General features: G+C 39.2%; 2 protein-coding genes across 8 annotated transcripts in view; one reads left to right on the forward strand and one right to left on the reverse strand.

The window, feature by feature from the left end:
- Positions 1-3,380: 3,380 nt before the first annotated feature.
- The window catches only part of LOC103513529 (heat shock 70 kDa protein cognate 5), a 35,833-nt gene continuing 21,233 nt past the window's right edge, over positions 3,381-17,980 (reverse strand). The window contains exons 3-18 of one of the 7 annotated variants that reach the window (XM_026826696.1): positions 17,669-17,814; positions 16,812-16,991; positions 15,897-16,149; positions 13,009-13,121; positions 12,789-12,842; positions 11,701-11,852; positions 10,788-10,934; positions 10,402-10,495; positions 9,958-10,091; positions 7,362-7,506; positions 6,373-6,536; positions 5,955-6,056; positions 5,205-5,345; positions 4,353-4,675; positions 3,969-4,114; positions 3,381-3,837 (exon numbers count right to left, since the gene is read on the reverse strand). In XM_026826696.1, the coding sequence (XP_026682497.1) occupies positions 4,574-4,675; positions 5,205-5,345; positions 5,955-6,056; positions 6,373-6,536; positions 7,362-7,506; positions 9,958-10,091; positions 10,402-10,495; positions 10,788-10,934; positions 11,701-11,852; positions 12,789-12,842; positions 13,009-13,121; positions 15,897-16,149; positions 16,812-16,991; positions 17,669-17,814 (1,927 nt within the window). In that variant the 3' untranslated portion in view covers positions 3,381-3,837; positions 3,969-4,114; positions 4,353-4,573. Of the gene's footprint in view, positions 3,838-3,940; positions 4,322-4,351; positions 4,676-5,204; positions 5,346-5,954; positions 6,057-6,372; positions 6,537-7,361; positions 7,507-9,957; positions 10,092-10,267; positions 10,496-10,787; positions 10,935-11,700; positions 11,853-12,586; positions 12,641-12,788; positions 12,843-13,008; positions 13,122-15,896; positions 16,150-16,652; positions 16,725-16,811; positions 16,992-17,668; positions 17,815-17,980 lie in introns of those variants that run through there. The other 6 variants (XM_026826699.1, XM_026826694.1, XM_026826700.1 and 3 more) reach the window with 6 other exon arrangements.
- LOC113469190 lies at positions 13,681-14,932 on the forward strand. The gene has a single exon (XM_026826704.1). The coding sequence runs from the start codon at positions 13,870-13,872 to the stop codon at positions 14,896-14,898; it is 1,029 nt and encodes a 342-aa protein (XP_026682505.1). The 5' UTR covers positions 13,681-13,869; the 3' UTR covers positions 14,899-14,932.

The raw sequence follows: 17,980 nt of genomic DNA on the forward strand, positions 1-17,980 counted from the left end.
CTACAACCAGGTACACAGGATTCAGCTAGGCCAAGTTCCGTTTAGGTACCTAATTATTAATACTAAAATGTTCTTCAACCTAAGGAAAGACAGGTCAATCCACACAACCCGCTTACAACCGACCTCTGCGCTACCTGTCTACGAAACTTCGCAAAATCCAACAGCCATCAAGGAAAAGGAAGGGTGGCCAAACTTGGTCCACTCTGATCGCGAACAATTTGAAACGTATCAAGGACCAATACACCAAAGAAATCAGTGGAGGCGGAGATGCGCCAGACAGTGTCGTGGTTATGAATAGTGGACGTGGGGCAGAGAAATATTTCTCCTCCACATCCGACACTGAGAGTCCGCGGCTTTCAGAGAAGGCTCAGAAGAATAGGTGAGGCATTGAGAGAGTGCTATGGACAGCCAATCACTATCAGGTAGACCTGACAGGTACGGCTGAAAAGGTCCGCCTGTCAGGTTTACCTGATGCCCGATGAGTACACACACATTATAAGGTAAACCTGACAGGTACGGCTGAAAAGGTCCGCCTGTCAGGTTTACCTGATGCCCGATGATTACACACACATTATTAGGTAAACCTGACAGGTACAGCTGAAAAGGTCCGACTGTCTGGTATACCTGATAGTGAGTGGCTGGCCTATCAGTTATCCGTCATAGTTATAATTCAGCAATGAGATTTTGTCAAGTGCCTATCTTAATAACTACAGTCATAAGGGGCAGGGTTAGTCTGCTTGCCAGGTCAAACCATAGTTTACTTAACAAAGACATGCGAGCATATTGGTCCTGAGAACTAACTTCATCAATAGAAAGCGTAGACACTCAGTCAGTAATGTTCACTCTACATAATTATATGTATCTCTATAACCTCTAAGGTACTAGTCCTACTACATAATTTTAACTGCAATTTCTTCCCTTTTCCCCCCACTCTCTCCTAACTGGTACCATTTTTCTCGTTCAGAGATCAAACCAATACAGCGGGTGTCAAGAATGCACGCTCCAAGGAACCAGATGTCAGCAAATATTTTGACAGTTCCCCGCCAGACTTGATGGACAAATATCATTCCAAACGTGGAGCCACCAAATTACCAGAGCAAGGGAGTGGAGTCAGGTAGGTAACATTACAGGACGTCCTGACTCCCGACAGAAAAATAATGTACGACAAAATAAACACATTTGAGTTTGTCAAGATGTTAAGTCGTGCGTAAGTGGGAACAATCTCTACAGGACATTCGGAAAACAGTACTGTGAAACTCACAAGTGGGGACGGGGTTTTCCAACCATGTCTCTCTTCTAGTCATTACATACTTCCTCTTTTAACCGGGAAAGTTATTCAAGGGTGATATATTATGTAAGTCGAAAAAAAATCCTTCTCAAATAATAAGTAAGTAGGTACTTCAACTGCTGTCTTTCCAGTGCAAGTACAACGGGTGATGAATTAGTGAGAAAATACAAGCGAGAAATGTCCACGCCTAAGGATGACACAGAAATGGATACTGTAGGCGAATTTACCAAGGAAACCCACACAGAAGCGCCCATAAGGGCAGAACCATTAGTTTCAGCGAACCAAACCGAAACCCCAGTAGACAATCAACAAAGGGTAAGCACGGATGGCGTAACACCAGGCCAGACGGAGCAAAATTTAAAGCTGACTTCAGCAAAAACACCTGCGGAATCTCAGTTACCTGAGGACCATTCAGTTATACCAGCAGAATCAGACACAAAAGACAAGGACCATTCAGTTAAAATAATCAAATCAGAGACAAAAGACACCGATTACACTTCTGAAATTCCAGACGGGATGGTTTCTGACCATACGGATAAAGACCTTCTGATGGGCAAGCTGAGTACTGAACTGTCTACCCACTACGAGCATGAGAGACAGCTCAGACCACGCAAGAGGTTTCCCGGTCACTGATATTGGCACAAACATCTAGGCGCAAGGTAGTGCGTCCGGCCAAGAACTGTAGAATATCACCTTGGCATTTTATGTATTAGTTGTATCACTTAAGTCCATCTTTGATATCTTTAAGGTGTGTCCACACTTAGTTGACCGGCCGTCGACTATGTGTGAACACACCTTTATAATTGAGAAAAACAATTCTATAACCAACGCTCTCAGCACACTGGTTGTAAAGCTATCATAAGGAGTTTTGGAAAGAAGTTCACCTGCCTTGTAAGCGCTAGGTCCCGGGTTTGATTCTTGTCCGGCGAATATTTTGTCCACACAGGTGAGGTTTGTTCTAGGAACGGATGACTTTCTCCCGTCCTCTCCTCATTCATGCTCTCTTTGAAAATTCGATATTTACATAGCGTTACAACCCTTGGGCTGAGCTGATGAGTACCATACATTTGAATTCTTCAAAATCTGATTTCAAATTTGACATAATTCATTCTTAAGTAATAATCTAACTATAATATACGATTATACATGCATTATTTTTTGTCAGCATTAAGGTTTTTCTATTGCTATAATAAGTATACCTCAAACCAGGTAAAATAAATAAAAGAGTAAAAAAGTGAGGTCGTTTTTTTTTTTTTTTTTTTTTTGTTTTTAAAAAAAAAAAAAAAGTAAAAAAGTGGGGTCGTTTTTTTTTTTTTTTTTTTTTTGGTTTTTATAAAAATAACTACAATGTATTTACAAGTTTGGAACTAGAAATCTGAATAACAAAGACAGAAGTACTTAGGAATAAATATTATATCAAATTTAAAATGCCTGGGGAGTTTTACATTCTCATGAAACCAATTCTTTACAAACATTAATTTATTTCTAAAGGAAAAATGCTCTAAAATTAATCGCTCAGAATTTCAATTTTTCAAACAAATTAACAAAACAAAAAAGATAACAGTCGACTTTACACAGGCTTTCCAAGAGATCTTCAAAGAAGTCCTGACGAAAAGGCGACTAATTTTGATTTTATCAATGAATTTGATACAACAGCTTCTTAATTTCCCTACTTAAGCAATACATATTTAAAGTAAATAAATATCTAACAATAGAATAGAATAACATTTTCTCAAGATAGTAGTATAGTTGTAGAATGTAGACTAAATGACTAATACCAAGCAGATAGAAGGAACTCAACAAAGTGAAACAAACATGAATTTTTCCAAAGACCAAATCATTTCTTACTGGAAAATTTAATTTGTTGCAACACATTGAGAAAGGGAAAAGAGAGCCAAACTTGAAAGGAAAAGTAACTGAAAGAAGAAGTTTAAATCTGAAATTCGTCAAAACAAGGAGACCCTGACAAAGAGCAGATACTAAGCAGATAGAAGGAACTCAACAAAGTGAAACAAACATGAATTTTGCCAAAAACAAGTAATTTCTCACTGGAAAATTCCATTTGTTTTAACATATTGAGAGACGAAAATGAGAGCCAAACTTGAAAGGAAAAGTAACTGAAAGAAGAAGTTTAAATCTGAAATTCGTCAAAACAAGGAGACCCTGACAAAGAGCAGAAAATGTTCAATATTACATCTTTCCTTTTTTTCGTGGCCTGAGAGTAGAAGGAACCAAGGCAGAAGGAATGAGGCGCAGAACTTCCTAGGGATTGGGAGAATAGGGATGAGAAAGGGGGGGGGAGAGAAATATTTACAAAAGAACGCACAAATGCTCAGAGAAGGAAATAAGAAGACATAAACAAAATAACACACCTACTGAGTACAAGAGAGATGGCTCATAAACAGACAAGAGTTTGCTCACATTTGGCGAATTTCAAATCGAGATAGCTGCTTATTCCCCTGGGACGTTTCAGCAGATTGAAGAGTCAGAAAGTTCATTATCACAGAAATTTTATCCATAACATAGGTAGCCGAAAAAGGACGATATATGTAACAACAAAGAGGCTGCTTTCAACGCAAATCTGAGATCAAACAAAAACGAGAGAAATTTTTCAACTTCCCATTCATTATCACAGAAATTTTATCCATAACATCGGTAGCCAAAAAAGGACGATATTTATGTAACAACAAAGAGGCTGCTTTCAACGCAAATCTGAGATCAAACAAAAACGAGAGAAATTTTTCAACTTCCCCGAATTACCAGATTCCTCAAATTGTTTTGTTTTCAAAGGGGAATGTTATGAGCTACTCTATTTATTCCTTTTACCTCCAAATTTTCTTTTATAAGTAGTGCTTTATTTAGACTGTCTGTTGTTTAAAACAAGTTGTCGCATTACGCCAAGAGTTTAATAAAGCACCTTTTTGTCATAGGCATAAGACAGAACTGCTTCACTGTTTTCCGATCTAAACTAGTTCGATGTGATGTTTTGTGAGCTAAACCGGTCATTGCATTGCGTTTACATAAGTTTAATATGTATATGAGCTACTCTATTTATTCCTTTTACTTCCAAATTTTCTTTTATAAGTAGTGCTTTATTTAGACTGTCTGTTGTTTAAAACAACTTGTCGCATTACGCCAAGAGTTTAATAAAGCACCTTTTTGTCATAGGCATAAGACAGAACTGGTTCACTGTTTTCCGATCTAAACTAGTTCGATGTGATGTTTTGTGAGCTAAACCGGTCATTGCATTGCGTTTACATAAGTTTAATATGTTGAGAGTTGGATTTACTGCTTGTCTTCCTTCTTCTTGTCTTCTTCCTGTGATTGAGTCTGATCTGAGGAACCTGATGAGCTGCTACCACTCGAGCTTTCCTTCTCAGCAGCCATCTGAAATAGATTGAAACACACAATTAGAAATGTTCTCATAACCAAACCATAACCTACAAATTCCATAGATTGCACTAGCCTATGGAATTTGTAAGTTGAATCTGAAGTATTTCGACAAGGCACTTTTTCAAACATCAGAGCCAGCAGCAATACTAGCGACAGAAAGTTGAATGCAAAAGTTCCTCATGGATCCCTGAAGTCGAGCAACGTTGTGCGTAGTTAGTACCTCGATGGGTGACCATGTGGACAATCGTATGTTGTTGACTTTTCCAGCCCCCACTTAGGCTGGGTAAGGTTAATGTGAGAAGGCGCGAGGCGGGTAGCTTGTCTCCATATGGGGAGTTTAGCTCCTGTCACTAAATAATTTGTGCTAGTGTGGGTTACCAGGGCGCCAGGGCCATATTAAAGTCTCTAATTTTAAACCATCCTTAATAGTCGGATATACCACTGAACCCATCAAATTACAATATGACTTAAAGCATTACACATGAGCTCCACCCGTTGATTAGTTATATAGAAAAAAACTTACCTTTTTGTATGCCATCTCGAAGAGTTTGAGACTGGCTTGCTGCAGAGTGGTTGTGGCCTTACGAAGTTCCTCGGGATCTACAGAGTCCTTGTTGGCAATCAACTTCTGTAGTTCGGCGATTTGTTCTTTCAGTTTGGCGCACTAGAGGAGAAACAGACATAGAATAGAATAGAATATACCCTGCTTATACTGCCAGAAATACAGGACATTTGAAAGGTAAAACTCTCTACTTAAAGAAAGAGACCAATTTATTATAAGGTGCATTTCACTACCTTCTAATAAAGTTTTGTCTATATTTAGCTCGGCCACGGATAAGTCAGAAACCTGAAAATTTGCACTCGTATTCAACAATTCCAAAACATATTCCAACTTCCAACCAACTTCAGTGGTTAACGCGGTGGACTCTGGATCTGGAGGTTGGTGGTTCGAGTCGAAGAAAAGTCATAAAATTTAGCGTAAAATAAAATTTAAGCGGGGAACGACATTTGTGACAAGCATTTACGCTTAACACAATTAAAATTCCTTTTCCTCAGAGACCGGAAAATTTGCACTCGTATTACAATAATTCCAAAACTTATTCCAACTTCCATTGGATTAATTTATTTATTGCTCACTCACCTCTTCGGCAGGGAGCTGTGCTTTGAACTCTTCCATCTTGGACTCGGTGTCGTGCACAATGCTTTCGGCATTACAATAATTCCAAAACTTATTCCAACTTCCATCGGATTACTTTATTTATTGCTCACTCACCTCTTCGGCAGGGAGCTGTGCTTTGAACTCTTCCATCTTGGACTCGGTGTCGTGCACAATGCTTTCGGCTTGATTCAGAGCTTCCACACGGTCTCGCTTCACCTGTAAATCAAAACAGACCATAACATAATTATTAGAGAGAGCAAAATAAACATCACAAATGCATCTTATTATAATTATGCCAGCTGCCTACTTAGCTTATAGAGTAGCTCGCCTGCCTTGAACGCCCTCGGCCGCGGGTTCAATTGCCCTGGGCGGATTTTATCCTGAATGGATAATGTTCGTTTTCGGAACGGCCGGCTTCTTCTATCTTGACTTCCTCCTGTCTTCGATTTCGGGACAATAAGACAGACCTTAGCAGTTACAGTTCCGTCTATCAAACCTCTTTAAAAAATGGTTTGAGACATTCAATTCCTACCTTATCTTCGGTGGCGTACTGTTCAGCGTTCTTCACCATGTTCTCGATCTCATCCTTACTCAGACCGCCTGACGACTGAATGACAATCTGTTGTTCCTTGCCAGTACCTTTGTCCCGAGCTGACACGTGCACAATACCGTTAGCATCGATGTCAAATGTCACCTCTGAAAAACAAGGGAGAATTCAGTTTAAAATCCAGCATCACAGCACCTATTACTCGTGAGAAAAACGAGAGAGCAGCAATGAAACGACGAGTAGCGTGGAAGGAATTCGTACGGATGTTACCAGAGGACATACGGGAAATACTAAAGGGTATTTGGGAACCATACCTCCAAAACAGAAAGATAACGTGGAAAACATTACACAAGGAAATACCTCTGGCAACAATAGAGAATATGTCACCACAGAAGCAGCTCAACTTGAAACCAAGGAAACTACGGATACAGTTACTATAGGAAAATTGAAAACCAGGGACATATTACTCGTATACTGTCTGTGGAAGGTTTTCTAAACGTTTTTCTTCTATAATCTTATATTATAAGAACAAGATCCACTCACTCATTCACATTTCACAGTTCACATTTCACATTTCATAGTTCACACACTGATCGCTCTATCTCGAGAACCACAACACCTAGAAAGCATAAGAACACAGGCCTAAACTGAGCATTTCTAGAGAAGGAAGGAGACCCAGGGACTAAAAGTTCGGGTTTGTGGGTTACGGAGTAGGGGTAGGGACTCACTAATCTGTGGGTTAGGGGATTACTCACCAATCTGTGGGTTAGTATTATAGTTCGGGTTTGTGGGTTACGGAGTAGGGATAGGGACTCACTAATCTGTGGGTTAGGGGATTACTCACCAATCTGTGGGTTAGTATTAGGTTACGGGATTACTCACTAATCTGTGGGTTAGGGGATTACTCACTAATCTGTGGGTTAGTATTAGGTTACGGGATTACTCACTAATCTGTGGGTTACGGGTTTACTCACCAATCTGTGGTACACCTCGCGGTGCAGGAGGAATTCCAACCAGTGTGAATTGTCCGAGCAGTTTGTTATCAGCTGCCATTTCTCTCTCTCCCTGGTGTACTTTGATTTCTACCTGGGTCTGACCGTCCGCTGCTGTTGAGAATACCTAAGGCAGAATAGAATATATTAATAGAGTAGATAGAATAGAATTGATTAATAGAATACTTTCAGGGTGTCTACCAAAATGGAAAAATAAAATTCCCTGACTTTTCTCGGTTTTCCAGTCTTTTTTTTTTCCAAATTTCCAGTCTACTTTTTCAAGATTTTCCACGATTTTCCACTCTATTCCCATTGCGTCACAACAGATTTTTTTTTTTTTCTTCCAGTAATGTACCCAAGCCTGTTCAACATTAATTCTCCAATCTTTTTTCATCCCACTAGGGTAAGGGCTTAAGTCCTCCATTTGCACATGAAATAACTGCGCCGCATTTTGAACAAACCGCGGATACCGCGAACAAACTGCGGATACCGCGAACAACCGCGGATACCGTGAACAATCCGCGGATACCGCGAACAAACCGCGGATACCGCGAACAAACTGCGGATACCGCGAACAACCGCGGATACCGTGAACAATCCGCGGATACCGCGAACAAACCGCGGATACCGCGAACAAACCGCGAATACCGCGAACAATCCGCGAATACCGCGAACAAACCGCGAATACCGCGAACAAACCGCGGATACCGCGAGCAAACCGCGAATAGGTGACTTATCACAGAAGAATCGATGAGGACCTTCCGCTTATGAAAATGAAGGGGAAATGAGTAAATTAATTCCGAACTTCAAACCTATGGTCAAAATGTAGGAGAATCTTCCCCTCAACCCCCTACATTTCCCCTGACCCCTTACATGGTTTTTGGTAGTAGGGGATCAAGGGGAGGTTTCTTCAGACCTAGATTTTTGTCAGAGCTCATTCTCTCTTCTGCTTTCAGACTGGAAGGTTCTCTCTGCTCCCTCTCTCCTCTCTGTGATATCTCCAAATATTTCAACATATTTTTTTTTCCAACAAGAGTTTCCATTAGAGTACCTATTTAAGATGACCAAGGAGTCTTTCCAATGTAACTTTTCACGAGAAATCAATCGGTGTACATGTAAGGGTTCTAGGAATGAAGGTTCACGAAATATGCGCTTGTAACAAGCCAATATCAAAAAAAATCGAAAGTTATATCCACTTTTTTTACACCAATAATTTACGACATACAGCCGAATTTGCCATCAAAAATTTTGTCAAAAGAGAACGAATGTGCCATCAAATTCATTACAAGTACATACAAGACGAGTATCTGAAATGACTTCAGAACTTCTCATGCTTCTTGTTCTTCTTTCTAGCCTTTTCCAACTTAAATAGGGTTGACGTTTCTTGTTAGTCTCTTCTGAAAAGGCGAATTTTTTTCGAGAAAATATGAGTTGCCCCTTCAAGGTTGCATACTTTTTTTATGGACCGAAAATTCTTTTTTTTATTATTATTATTATTTTTTTTTTGCCTTTGAAAAATTCCCTGACTTTTTTGGATTTTTGTCAATTTTTTGAGAAATTCCCTGACTTTTCCAGTCTCCGTGAAATTCCCTGACAATTCCCGGTTTTCCAGTCTGGTAGACACCCTGACTTTATTTTTCTGTTCAAATAGAATTAAAAATTCTCTTTTATTTGGACTAGGACTTGTGTTCAGTGAATAAGGATTTCCTCTGACCCTGACTTTATTTTTCTGTTCAAATAGAATTAAAAATTCTCTTTTATTTGGACTAGGACTTGTGTTCAGTGAATAAGGATTTCCTCATAGTTCACAATTGTGATATTAGGAGACGAAATATAGAAAACATCATGACCAAATCCTGTCCATAGGAATACTCTACTAATCTAAGGGTAAGATAAAAATTGGTCTTCAAACAATTTATTATTCTAGGAGACGAAATACAAAAAACATCATGACCAAATCCTGTCCATAGGAATACTCTACTAATCTAAGGGTAAGATAAAAATTGGTCTTCAAACAATTTATTATTTTTGTTACCATCTTTTAAGTCTAATTTACGTATCTTTTGAACTGGGACTAGTGTTCAGTGAACAAGGTTTTCCTCATAGGTAGTTCACACATTGTGATACTAGGAGACGAAATATAGAAAGCATCATGACAAAAGTCCCGAATATAAAGATATGGAAGAAGGGGAGAGACTCGAACGGTTGACCCAACTTTGAAGAAATTTCATACACATCTTCAGTAGAAAAAAAGTCTGGACAGGGGTTAGAACCAAGCACATCCGGTTTAAGAGTCCGCTCTCTTAACCACTCAGCCACTGAAGTTAACTCAAGCTACTGGGTTCTTACCGTATAGGCTGGCTGGGGGACTTTAAACAGGGAGTACACCAGCCTGAATTTCCCTTGCTGAAGAAATAACAAAGGTTGTGTGCAAAGGGCGTATTTTTTTTTGAACTAAAACCAAATGTCAGCCCAATGCAATCACCCTAGTTAGGGCTGATTGAGAGGCTGACGAAAAACGCCGACCCCGTCTGTACACGGGAAAAGGCGAAGAAAAAGAAGAAGACTGGTTTCTTACCTGAGATTTCTTTGTAGGGATAGTCGTGTTCCTCGTGATAAGTCTGGTGAAAACGCCGCCCAGAGTTTCTATACCGAGTGACAGAGGTGTCACGTCCAACAGGAGTACATCAGTGACGTCACCGGCTAACACACCACCCTGTAGAAATAACAAAGGTTGTGTGCAAAGGGCGTAATTTTTTTTAAACTAAAACCAAATGTCAGCCCAATGCAATCACCCTAGTTAGGGCTGATTGAGAGGCTGACGAAAAACGCCGAACCCGTCTGTACACGCGAAAAGGCGAAGAAAAAGAAGAAGACTGGTTTCTTACCTGAGATTTCTTAGTAGGGATAGTCGTGTTCCTCGTGATAAGTCTGGTGAAGACTCCGCCCAGAGTTTCTATACCGAGTGACAGAGGTGTCACGTCCAACAGGAGTACATCAGTGACGTCACCGGCTAACACACCACCCTGTACGGCGGCTCCTATTGCCACAGCCTCGTCTGGATTGACAGCACGGGATGGCACCTTGCCGAATATCTCCTGCACTGTGGATTGCACCTGGAGACAAAGCAAACGTTACACTGAATAATTTGGCTAGTTGGAAAAATTATGGTCGCGTGGTCACAAGTACTTTATGTGTTTTAAAATGTTTTCTTTGTAAACTTTTTTTTAAATGTGTGGAATAAATATGACTCGGTCGCTGTGATCGACCAATCTGCATTTGTTTGATGTACTGCTTAATACTATAGCTTTAAGTTACGGGCGTTGGAAATGTCTGACTACATATGTATAATGTTATACATTTCCAACACAAGTATGGACTCGGCTTAATTTGAACAGGCAATATTACCTTGGGCATTCTAGTCATTCCTCCGACCAGCAGAACTTCTCCAATGTCGGAATTCTTACAGTCAGCATCTTGCAGAGCTTTCTGACATGGGTTAACTGTCTTCTTGATCAGGTCACCCACCAAACTCTCGAACTTGGATCGTGTCAACTAGAAATCAAAATGATTACTTGATGAAATTCAGAAAACAGGGAGCAACAGGAGGAAGAAAGCAAAATGATTACTTGATAAAAATAGATCAGACAACAGGGAGCAACAGTGTAAAATGAACTATTTAAATATTGAACTCTAGACATAGGTATATATTACATCATTTTATTAGTTTATTTTACAAGGGGCTTGATCTGAGGGTTTCATTAATGTTTATTTATTTATTTATTTACACGCTAAGCATCAAGGCCATGTGTGGTTTTCATTAATGTAATAAGTAAATATTGACTCATTCAGAATTATTCAAATTGCATTATATCATCGACGAACTAGGAGACATAAATCTGAATGATTACTTGATAAAATTCAGAAAACAGGAGCAACAGGAGGAAGAAACCAAAATGATTACTTGATAAAAATAGATCAGACAACAGGGAGCAACAGTGTAAAATGAACTACTTAAATATTGAACTCTGGACATAGGTATATACATCATTTTATTAGTTTATTTTACAAGGGGCTTGATCTGAGGGTTTCATTAATGTAATAAGTAAATATTGACTCATTCAGAATTATTCAAATTGCATTATATCATCGACGAACTAGGAGACATAAATCTGAAATGATGCAGACTTCAGAACTTCTCATGCTTCTTGTTCTTCTTTCTAGCCTTTTCCAACTTAAATAGGGTTGACGTTTCTTGTTAGTCTCTTCTGAAAAATTCCTTCCTACTGATGGAATAAGTCCCTATCTCTACAAAAATTACCTTCAAGTTCATATGCTTGGGACCGCCCGCATCCATGGTCAGATAGGGCAAGTTGATATCCGTCTGCACAGACGAAGACAGCTCTATCTTGGCCTTCTCCGCTGCCTCCTTCAGTCTCTGCATAGCCATTTGGTCCTTCCTAATATCCAGACCTGTGAAATATAATAAGAATAATAATAGTGCTTATTTATACTGCTTGTTTATGAATGAAAAGTCCTTTTACCCCAGCAGTAGGCTACTACTATTATTGTGGTCAAATTCTCAAATTATACTGAGGATAAAATTCCATACCTAGGCTGGGACCTTCCTAATGTCCAGACCTGTGAAATATAATAAGAATAATAATAGTGCTTATTTATACTGCTCGTATATGACTGAAAAGTCCTTTTACTCCAGCAGTAGGCTACTACTATTATTGTGTTCAAATTCTCAAATTATACTGAGGATAAAATTCTATACCTAGGCTGGGATTGAACCCACGCCCTCCTGTTTACCAGGAAAGCGTCTTGACCACTACACCACCGGGGCAGGTGGTGTAGTGGTCATCCATGGTTAGGTTACTGATCCACAGATACACAGGTTAATGATCCCATTAGTTTAGTGAAATCTCTCATTAAGTCATTGGTGAAATCCACCATTAGTCATTTATTATCAAACTGTGGATTATTTAACATGTATTGTAAGATTGTTATTACAAAAATAAATAGGTAAAGTAGGTATCATTACTTCTTCTTCCTAGCCTTTTCCTAATTAAATAGGGTTGGTATTTCTTGTGTCTCTTCCAGGCAGCCCTGTTGTGTACCTCGTGTCCTAATAAATTTTTCTCACCCAGGTCTTGATTCACACAATCCTTTAAATAAATCATCATTTCAAGTTACAAAATTACCTTGGTCTCGTTTGAACTCTGCCACGAGGAAGTCTACCAGAGTGTTGTCGAAATCTTCTCCACCCATTGGGTTGGTACCTATTTCTTGTGTCTCTTCCAGGCAGCCCTGTTGTGTACCTCGTGTCCTAATAAATTTTTCTCACCCAGGTCTTGGATTCACACAATCCTTTAAATAAATTATCATTTCAAGTTACAAAATTACCTTGGTCTCGTTTGAACTCTGCCACGAGGAAGTCTACCAGAGTGTTGTCGAAATCTTCTCCACCCTCTTCTCCTCCTCCTCCTCCTCCCCCTCTACCTACCTCCTCTTCTTCGTCCCCTCCTCTACCTACCTTTTCTTCTTCTTCTCCTCCCCCTCTACCTACTACGTCTGGCTCCTCACCTGTACCTACTTCTCTAGCTCATTTTTCTTCTCCCCCTACCTTCTCCACCCAGCAGAGTGTCACCATTGGTGGATTTCACTTCGAACACGCCCTTCTGAATCTCAAGTACGGACACATCGAATGTACCACCACCCAGATCGTATACAGCGATACTGTGAACAGAGGAGAGTTGACAGATGAGATTACCTCAGACATCATCTAAGTGAATTTCCGGGAACCTCAAGTTATCTAGTTGTCTAGTTATGAGGTATAGTTCGTGTTCGTGATATTTTTTCTTTCTTTTTAATAATTCAAATTGTGTGTATTTTATTCTCATTTTATCTTTTTACTGTTGTGTGTAAAATAATTTTCTCTATTTTTCTATTATTAGTGTGAAATTTTTCGCTCCTGTGTAACGCACTTCTTAAATATTTTTTAATAAATCCACGTTACTACTGCCTAAATCTATATCTGTGTATATTGTGTGTGATGTAACTGTTATAAGTACCTGTATAATCATTTCATTTCTATTCTATTCACTTGGCTTTCATTCGTTTATAACAAGTACCTAACGTATAACGTACCTATACCTATCTATCGTATCTAACTTAAATCAATCTACCATTTCATATTTTTGTTTTATTTTACCTTATTGACACAATGATGACAAGACGTCAAGCCCAGGGCCGATCTACCCATGGAGTGAACAAGAGACCCTCTCTACCTAAAGCCCCTGTAGAGCAAAGCAAACCCAACAAAAAGAAAAATGCTACAGTTAAAGGCCCATCAGCTAAGACCAAAACTTCAGGCTCATTAGCTAAGACCCAAACATCAGGCTCTAGCTCTGGCTCTGGATCAAAAAGGCCCTCTTACTCTTCTACTTTGTCAAGTTCACCTTTACCTACACCCACTGGTTCCAGGATGGTACCTACTAGTTCCAAGACGGCTACTGGATCTAAAATACCCTTACCTACACCTACTAGTTCCAAGATGGCTAAGGAGATTGATGCTCTGAAACAACTGAATGCAGACCTAATTCAGCGCCTGAAATCTATTGAGGAAGAACTGAAGTCCACAAAACAACTGTGTGATGAGCTACTTGCAAACTCTTCCGCTCCAGCGCCGGTACTTTCTGTTCCTGAGCTAAATCTTGAGCACGAGCACACTCCTCCTGAACCCTCCCCTGCTTTACCACCACCTGATACTCATGATCATGATACCCGGAATCCTTACCTACTGGTTTGTGGAGACAGTATGACCCGTGACTTTGGCGAAATTTTGCAAAGGTTGCTACCTCACTACTCTGTCTTGTCCCACACTCTACCTGGGGCCTCCCTCTCTTCTGTTCTCAATGACCTGCCATCACTTGCGAAGAATTTCAACATTGTGTTCGTCCTGGCGGGCACAAATGATGTTCCACTTCTGTCACCGGACCGTCTCGAGCATGAGTTCCAAAGGCTGAGTACCCTCGCTCAGTCTACTAACCTTATCTTCTCCAGTATCCCGTACCGTTTTGATACCAAGAAAAAACACAACACCAATATATTTGCGACCAACCTATACATTATGAGTCGAAGTCATGTTTATAGTTACCATTATTTTGACTGTAACTTTTTTCTGAATCGTGGGATGTATACTAGACATGGGCTCCATTTTAACAAGCCTGGCAAACAACATCTTTGCAACAAAATTTCTAATTCTTTGTATCTAACTAGTCAAAACAAACGTTCTATTTTAATGCCTGAGTTAGGTAATCTGTCAGGTCAACCTTCTGTTTTTTGTGATAAACTTATCCTAGATATTACTTGCCCCCCTCTATTGCTAGGAGAATCCCTGCTAGACTTCACTAACTCTGAACCAGCAGCAGCTGACATAAATACTCAAGCTAACACTTCGGTAAATAATAATGATAGTAACAATAGCAGTTTGCTTTTTCTTGAGAACTATTGATACTCAACCTATCTCTAATTATCACCCTTCCCCCGCCCAACCTTCTTCTGTTTATCACCCTCCCCTCACCCAACCTTCTTCTGTTTATCACCCTCCCCCCGCCCAAACTTCTTCTGTTTATCACCCTCCCCTCACCCAACCTTCTTCTGATTATCACCCTCCCTTTATGAATGAACATTCAGTGGATAGGCAATCATTGAATAGACATTCAAATCTCAATAATAGTAATATCTATCTTAATAATTCTTACTGTGATACTACTTACAATACCTGTGATAATGTTTACTTAAATCTAGTCTTACCTAATCTACCTACAGCTCTCAGTTTAACAAATGTGGATAGGCAATCATTGAATAGACATTCAAATCTCAATAATAGTAATATCTATCTTAATAATACTTACTGTGATACTACTTACAATACCTGTGATAATGTTTACTTAAATCTAGTCTTACCTAATCTACCTACAGCTCTCAGTTTAACAAACGGAAGCTCATTTCATGTTTCACGTAATAATATTATTTTCTCTAGTTCTAATATACCTATGCTTATGGCAGGGACCTCTAATAATGGGGATTATCATGGACCGGTGAGAGGTGCTAATTCTTCAAATCACATAAGTTGTACTACAAATAACATTATATTGTGATATAACATTATAGTCAATATAACATTATATTGACTCAGTATATTGTGAACCTGAAAGTCTCATCCCTTATAGATCAAATAGAACAAGAAACTTTTCTAATGTCATTCATATTAATCGTTCTCGACGTACCAATGAAAGGGTACCTCTCGCTGTTCCTGATAGATCCAACTGCCTTTTGATTCTTTACCAGTTAAGGCCCGTTCACACTTGGCGTTCGGAAAAAAATCGTGTGAAACTCGCGACAAATTGGGAACGGACGTTTAGCTTGGGGGGTAGCGCGCCTACCTTGTAAGTGCTAGATCGCGGGTTCGATTCCCGCCTGGGATGAAAAAAAGGAAAAAAAACTCACACTTTATCGTCAGTCTTATCCATTCCATAGGCCAGGGCGGCGGCTGTCGGCTCGTTTATAACTCGAAGTACATTGAGGCCGGCAATTTGACCGGCATCTTTGGTGGCCTGTCGTTGCGAATCGTTGAAATAGGCGGGAACGGTAATGACGGCGTTTTTGACACTTGTGTTGAGGAAAGCCTCGGACGTTTCTTTCATTTTCATGAGAACAAACGCACCGATTTGACTTGGCGAGTAGACCTTCTCATCAGAGCCTGAGGAGAGAGCAGAAGAGAGTATTATCCTATGTATGTAGATATATGATCAGTTAATTGAAATTATTTTCACATTATTACACCAAGAAGGGGGGGGGGTATTCCATCTGTCACACTAATATTGACATTTTTACTTTCTATTTTTTTCAAGCTACTTACCTACAAGATAAAAGTTTGTGGGAAAACCAAGTTGTATAGTGTTATAAATTGTACAAGCTACAAGTGAATAAAGTAGAAGTACTAAGAGCTTATTCATATTGTCTCAGTGTTGCATCATGCTCTTTCATCATATCATTAGGTATCTACATAATTATAACAGGAGGTTTTCTAGTGATATACAAGTATTTAAGGTGTGTCCATGTCCACACATGGTCAACCAGCCATTGATTGACATTGATCAATTTCCACACATACCTAGTTGACCAGCTATTGATTGATCAACAGTCTATATGTTTGGACACAACTTGAAACTTCCACCACCTCTGATGTCCTGATATTCTTACCTTGTACCCAAGCATCTCCATTGGAGGCTCTAACAATTTTGTACGACAAATTCTTCATGTCCTTCTTGATCTCATCAACCAGCTATTGATTGATCAACAGTCTATATGTTTGGACACAACTTGAAACTTCCACCACCTCTGATATCCTGATATTCTTACCTTGTACCCAAGCATCTCCATTGGAGGCTCTAACAATTTTGTACGACAAATTCTTCATGTCCTTCTTGATCTCTGGGTCATCAAATCTTCTTCCAATCAAACGTTTTGTAGCGTAGAAGGTGTTGGCAGAATTAGTCACAGCCTGTCGTCTGGCAGGGGTACCAACTAATCTCTCTCCATCTGAAATTATGAGAAAAACAGTTATATTTCCCATTTCTCTTTTTTATTTGATAAGGTACATTGATATTCTCATGAAAATTGCTAACTTGGAATTCAGTTAGAATCCTGTTTTTTTTTTTTTTTTTTTTAATTTGTAATTAGTCTTTCTGTTGTTGTACCTACCATCTCATTTTATAAGCAAGCTATAATTAAATTGTGTGTAATAAATTTTACAATGTACCTATGTGTTAAACACTGTGTCCTTAAATATTAATGTTCTTTCTTCTAAACCAAGGATATACTTAAATAGGTACATACCTACCTAATCATGCTTTACCAGAATGTTAGAGGGCTCAATACTAAAGTATCAGACTTCTATCTTAAAACATCAACATGCGCTCTTGATGGTATCCTAATAACTGAATCTTGGTTGACGGAGTCTGTCCTAGATGCTGATGTAGGTAGGTACCTAGGTACATGGGAATCATGAGGTGTGTTAGGTAGGTAGTTACACAAGATTGACAAGGTAATACATTCACATGGTAATAACGTGATATAGAATCTATTGACATGCTCTCATCTAGACCAATATACTGAAAATTCAAGCTACTTAAAGTATATCTTTTTTCTGTATCTTTTTTTTTTCTGTCTGTCATTCCTTATTTTAATTATGAAGAAATGCTTTTGAAAATACAAACCTTTGGTAAATGCAACAACTGAGGGTGTGGTTCTTGAACCCTCGGAGTTTTCAATAACTTTGGCTTGCTTTCCTTCCATGACTGCCACACAGGAGTTGGTAGTTCCCAAGTCAATACCAATGACTTGGCCTTTGACTCCATCTGACCTGAAATTGAGATAGTGAAACCAATCAAACATACTGATAACTGTAGGTAGTTTCCTTTGTACAGTGATGTTTGGTCAGTGGTATCAGTAGGTATAATTGCATCAGATGTTTTTATTTTCATTTTGAGTAGGTATTTATGTTATGAATTTTGATACTTGGGTAAAAA

The sequence above is a fragment of the Diaphorina citri genome, unplaced genomic scaffold, assembly GCF_000475195.1.
Source record: "Diaphorina citri unplaced genomic scaffold, Diaci psyllid genome assembly version 1.1 scaffold982, whole genome shotgun sequence".
Lineage (NCBI taxonomy): Eukaryota > Metazoa > Arthropoda > Insecta > Hemiptera > Psyllidae > Diaphorina > Diaphorina citri.